Source organism: Gavialis gangeticus, unplaced genomic scaffold, assembly GCF_001723915.1.
Source record: "Gavialis gangeticus isolate Ggan-Ray unplaced genomic scaffold, GavGan_comp1, whole genome shotgun sequence".
In the NCBI taxonomy this organism is placed as follows: domain Eukaryota; kingdom Metazoa; phylum Chordata; order Crocodylia; family Gavialidae; genus Gavialis; species Gavialis gangeticus.
Genome location: NW_017729011.1, coordinates 22,964,520 through 22,970,679, shown reverse-complemented (window position 1 = coordinate 22,970,679; position 6,160 = coordinate 22,964,520). Strand labels below are relative to the sequence as shown.

At 47.1% G+C, this 6,160-nt stretch overlaps 1 protein-coding gene across 1 annotated transcript in view; it reads right to left on the bottom strand.

Moving 5' to 3' along the window:
* GSN (gelsolin) overlaps positions 1-5,863 on the bottom strand; it is a 26,741-nt gene extending 20,878 nt beyond the window's left edge. Inside the window, exons 1-2 of the mRNA XM_019510315.1 lie at positions 5,696-5,863; positions 1,032-1,223 (exon numbers count right to left, since the gene is read on the bottom strand). Coding sequence (XP_019365860.1) covers positions 1,032-1,223; positions 5,696-5,863 — 360 coding nt within the window. The remainder of the gene's footprint in view (positions 1-1,031; positions 1,224-5,695) is intronic.
* Between the last annotated feature and the right edge of the window lie 297 nt (positions 5,864-6,160).

Here is a 6,160-nt window from a genome sequence, read left to right as displayed (position 1 = left end):
GCCAGCCTCTTGTCTTTGCTTTCTGTAACTTTTGCCCCAGCCATCCACCACCGTGCTGTGTTCTTTGCTGATCAGGAATTTATCTGCATGGCAGGCTAAACACAAGGGGATTCCCTCTCTGCCTATTGCTCTTGTATAATTGTTGCATGCAAGATGTAAGTAATAGATATTTTTGCCTTTCAGCTATACATTTTATGTGATTTGCACAATGGCTTTCACACTTTTCCTCAAACCTATAGAAACTATTCACCTCTATGGGAAAAGGTGGGAGCCCATCACTGGTGGGGAAGTGATCTAATAAGCCTTTCACACGCCAGTGTCTAAGACACTTGGATGCACCTCCTAGTTCGGCACTTTTGCACTGCTTCTGCCTGCACATAGTTCATCACTGCTGTGCAGACTGCCCTGACATCCCTGAGCCCTTCTCATTTACTGCCTTCCCTTCTCTACCTGAATTACTTATCAGAAACAACGTGCTGTTGGTGCTTCATAAGAAAGAGGCTAGCATTTGGTAGCCCATGGCTGCACCTTGAGAGAATTCAGCAGAATAATACTAAAAAGAAATCATCCATCCCTATCACACTCTAGATTGAGAAAGGGACCCTGTCCATCTACTACAGCATGCCTACCATGCCTTTTAGCAATACAAGATCATAAGGAAGAAGAAATGAAAATGGTGTTATGTTACAAGCATCCAGTACTTGACAAATGGGATAGTTCATAGCAGTTAAAGGACAAAAATCAAACTTTATGCCCAGCTTGCAAGGCAAAAATGAAAAAAGGCTGCAGACTGCAAAGCAGAGTAGCAAGTCAGTGGCTGAATCAATACCTAAGCTGAAGTCTGACATCAAATACTTACAAAACAATATGCCCTTATAGCCCCACTCTGCAGACAGCACCAGTTAATTACTCCCAAGCTCCCAGCAAAAACCAGGAAAATGGTTTGCAGGAAGTTAAAGAGCGTGACCCTTGCAAATATTTCCTTAACAGACAAAAGTTTTACATGTTGAATTATATGGCCAGTCACTTACCACAGCTGAAAGCACAACAGCTGCTGTAACAAAATATCCAAGCCCCGCAAAGCTGCTCATCCTCAGAGCCATTGTGCAAAAAGCTGCGAGAAGAGTATGAGTGGAGCCCTGCTTGCACCGGGACGAAAAGGCAAGAGGGCTCTCCCTTCCTCCACACGAGCTGGGAAGCCTGGGAGCTCCTTCCTTGTCTCCCTGTCACTAAAATGATGGGCTGCAGAAGCCAGGTCTTTATCACACACGAACACACCCAGCCCCTTAGCAATGCAAGGGCGTAGCAGGCCTAGGCACACAGTCCTCTTGGAAGCTACAGAGATTCATTCTGCACAGAGTCATCTGCAGAGGCAGATCCCAGAAGACAATAATGAAGGACAATATGGTATTCATTACAGCAGGCCATGCCATAATATACAAAGAGAGTAAATATTTGGTCAGAAGGCCAGAAAGAGAAATTAAAAGGCATCACTGGCGGAGACAAAACTTATCAGCTGAGCGTGGAAAAGGGATGGACAGTTGATGAGGTGCAGAGGAACAAAAGCACCCTTCCAGATGGCAAGGGCTGGGAAGGAAAACATTTGTTTCCGCTGTGGTAAACACTAACTGAGTCATTGGAGGCGATGTGTGCTCATTTCTCTGTACAGGGAGCTGGGCAAGAGGTAATATTCAGGGCACACTTTGGGTAGCCTGTACCCCAGTTTGAGCCCCTACACAAACCAGCACATGCTTGATTTGAGTTAGAACAGCAAGAAGCCGTGCAAGTGCTGGCAAAGGGCTTCTTCCCTTGATCAACGTGGTCAGAGAGCAAGAAACTTCGAAGTCAAATGCTTCCTGGGAGCTAGAAAAATACCGCCGATGCAAATCTAGCAGAAGGCAGGATAGATCTGCATCTTATAGACTAACTAAATCAGAGAAGTAAAGCATAAGCGTTTATAGGTAGCGGGCTTACTTCATCAGATGCTGTGAAGGGATGGCAGGAAGCAGAGCTTTCCATTTTGAAGCCCTGCTTCTCTCTACAGATCATATTTAGTTAGTCTCTGAGAGATACACATCTACCCTGCCTTCCAGTGCGATGCCACGAGGTTGAGTGGGGCAGCAATAAGCCTGCTCGCCCGTGCGGCGTGTACACCAGTAAGTGAGCCTGCGAGTACATCCACCCATTGCATCCCCGGGGATGCATTACAACCGTTGTGTGTCAAGTTCCCTCTCCGGTAGCTCGTCTACAATAATACAACAGCCTACTTCTGCTGCTGGATGACGGAGTCCATCCTGGAGTCCAAAGCAACAGAGACCTGTCCTGCGACGTTAAAGTTTTTGAGTTCAAATATTGCCAATGGTCTATTTAGAGGCTCGCAACAAACATGCCGTAGTGGGGGTAACGGTTTAGGAGCTCCAACAAAGAACCTATGGGGGTGGCAATTCATCTCTCTATATGCCTGTATTGCTGGCTAGTATTTGGCTTTTAATGAGTCCAGAGCAAAGTTATTTGGGATCTCTCAGGAAGTCCTTAAGCAAGGGTCCAATCCTTCTCCCACTCAAGTCTGCAGCAAGCCTTCAGTTGACTTGAGTGGCAGCGAGACCAGACCGCAAGCAAGTCCAAGCTTTTGCTCCTCCCCGCTATGCACTTGAGAATCACTTGTCTCCGTTGTGCTGGAACAGCGTGTCTCGTCCCCTGTCTCCACGCAGATGCACAGGCTGGACAGTGAGTTATTAAGCAGTGCAGATCTTGGCAAGCTCCTGCTCAGTTAATGCACCTTCTGACAATAAGCGTCACACATAAATTTCTCTGGGAATTCTCAGATGTTAGTGGAAAATGAATACCGTGTCCTAATCTTGCTGGTATTTTTGCTCCCTGGCCAGGAAGCTCCCAGAGCATCCAGGGTCTGAAAATCATTAAAATCTGTTGAAATCCTCAGTGATGGTCGAGTCAAGTTGAGCAATGCTGGGAAGTCAGCAGAGAATGCCTTCTACAGCTGCTGCATTTTATATTGTCCATCTGAGCTAAGAGGATTACACTGAAAAACAAGTCAGTAATTTAACTGGAAAGAAGAAGTCCTTTCTAGATGAAAAGATAGCTTCAGGCACTTATTAATAACCATTTATACAGCGTCAGAACTTTTCACAGAACCACAGTATAAAAAAAGACTTGGGATTAAAATTTTCAGGAGTGCCAAAGTGATTGAAGAGTTTTAGTCCCGTTTTCAAGGAGCATATATCCTGTGGACCTCGGTTCCCGTATCCCTAAATCATTCTTGCAAACAGAATTTAAGTCACTAAGATGTGTTGGAAATGTTCCCCTCAGCCTTCATTTGCAGGAGCTCGTGCTACCAATTAAACAACGACAGGATGTGAACACACCTAAAGGAAAGGGGTAGGGACCAGAGAAAGGAATGGCAGTCATGCAATTCATATAGTGAGCAAGTTATACGGTGCTTTTTGATAATCCTTTTGCGGACGGTCCAACCTACCACTGCTTTCAGCAAACGTAGTTACGCAGTTAGCTCAACTGCACACATCTGTGCTGTGGGGGTGAAGGATTCAAACATTATTACTGATATTTAGCAAAGGTCATAAAAGAGACCCTACAAAAGAGGAGGTCTGTGATGGAAAGTATGAAGAAAGACATGGGCTTCAAGCAGATGTTTAGGTAACCGTCCAGATTAGCCTCAGAACTGATGCGAGGGAGAGCCAGCCTCTTATGCACAATAAATAAATAAAAAGATATTTTAGGAAAGCCAAGAGAGGACTTGAAATACAGGCCTCAGAGCAGGCGGAGGAATTCATCTGAATGAGGCTTGGATGCTTCCAAACGAAACCATAAGAAAAGGAGCCCAGTGTTTTGAACAAAGAGTGGAAGACAACCGCCGATTATGAAATCCAGATGCGTGATTAACATCTCAGTGAGCACAACAGGGCTGCGCGGGGATGTCTCTGAGAAGCATACCTGCCTACCGCAATAATCACACGGATGCTCCCACAGGTGAGAGCACAGGCCACACCACTGTGATGGGGACTGACAGGTAGCATTTATCAGAGAGCTCAGCCTGCCCGGCACGCTCACTGCTGCGAGTGCACACGATCCCATCTCCGGGCTGCTGCGGGTCTCCAAAGGAGTTTTCAGCGAACTTACTGCTCCTGGTCGGGACGCCTGGACGCTGAAGGCTTCTGCTGAGCATCAGACAGGCCCTCTTAGCCCCCTTAGCAGAGTCGCTTCCCCTCCTGGCACCTTGCCTTATTTTCTTATTTGACTCCCTGGAAGCTTTCGTTCAGGTCATTTAATACCTGGCTAGTCACCACAGGCAAGTGGCAGTGCATTTACGCGACGCAGATGTTTGCCCATTGGCAGCCAGAGTGGGAGCAGATGTCTCCACTTATAAAGTTACCCCATCAAAGGAGAAAAGTGCCAGATCACACAAGTAAGGGGCACCAAAAGCCTGTTGGCCCAATAAGCCCATCCCCTGGGATGTTGCGCAGGTGCCTTTTAAAACCCCACGAGGCGATGCATCTACACCCCCTTTCAGAGACTGTCCCATGGAGTAAAGCTTTTCCTGGGATCCATCTTAAAACTTCCCTTTCATATTTCCATCCCATTGCTTCCAATACTCCCCCTTTTGGTTCACTCCCTCTTCTTCTTCGGCCTTTCTGCTTTCCGTAACTTGGTGTACAGCTCTGCCTCCCACTCAGTCATCATGGCACACGCTACACAATTCTTGCACACCCTCCTGCTCCGCACATTATCCCTTTCTTTTCAGCGCCTTAAAATAGTTTCTCTTTCCTGAGTGCTTGCTAACTTGTCTCATGTCTCTGGCAGCAAGATACCCAGATCTGAATACAACATGCCAGGTGAGGTCTCACCAAAGCTGTATCACCCCTCTACCGACAGATGTGAAGCCAAGAATTGCACCTGCCAGCTTCTCCCTGCTCTTATCACCTTGTAACGTGAGACACACAGGCAATGGTTTTTCTAATGTGATTCTACCCTGGCCAAACCCTAGCCCCCTCTCATCGAAACACACCCGCGCTACCCCACCCCAGACACTGCTTACTGCCCCTCTCATGCTATGTGAAAGCTCCTTTTGAAGGCAATACTGAGTAATCTCCTCCCGCTGACAAAATGCACAATACTAGCCCAGAGGGGTAAAAAAGAAGATAGTTTTAACTAGACTCAAACCTCTGATTCTGTCTCAGCCACAAACACTCAAGCAGGCTCACCAGAACTGAGGGGGTGCACTCATACTACCAGAACCCCCCACATTAGCAGTGCTGCCAGGCCATGGCGGGCCACATCACATGCAAAAGAATAATATTAATAATAATATTAATAATATTCTAAGGGTTTCCAAAATAAAAAAGTGGATTAAAACAGGATTCAGCCTTGAGCAGCTTCACTGGAATAGAATAATGGGTTATTCAATCAGCCAATTAAATATTCAGCTTTACGAAAAGCAACCCCTGGCGCGCAGAGTTTCTGTAAAACTATAAGGAGAGCACTTAGCTGCCTGAGTTGTTCTGGGAAGATCAGGGCTTTTAGCTGCCTTTAGGAGTAGCACGCAGAGGGGGATGGAAGAGAGAGAGAAAACTATTCCACATCTGCTTATAAATGACACTACCAGCATGGAAAATGGGAAAAGCAGCATGGTTCCTTTCTGTCCGTCTCCTAGTAGGCTTACCCCACCAGGTCTTTGTGGGATCTGAAGAGTTGTCTCGCTAACCAGCCATTTCATTTTGCTTACAAGCAACGATTGCTGCGGCTCATTGGCAAGGATTAATACTGTCACTTGCAGGCCTTTCCTTCCACAAAGCGAGCGGCTGATGTCAGAAGTCTGGCACCTACACATTGTGGTGAAGGACATCAAAGCGCGTGAATTTGGCACATCGTTACAGCTGGTTATATCTGCCCGCCTCGGGACTGACACAGCCCCAGCCTGCCAACAGCATTGCTCTGGGCCGCTGCGGAAACGTCCTCCCGCTACACAGCTAGAGCGTGCGCAGAGCCATCCTTGCGCTCGCACGAAAGGCTAGGAGTGCTCTTGTAGGCTCCCGGCTTGGCTTTGCTTTCAAAAGAACAAAAATTAACTCCTCTTCGATTGGTGGCGTCTTCCCTCCCTCCCCACAGCCTGCGAGTCCTTAGCCTC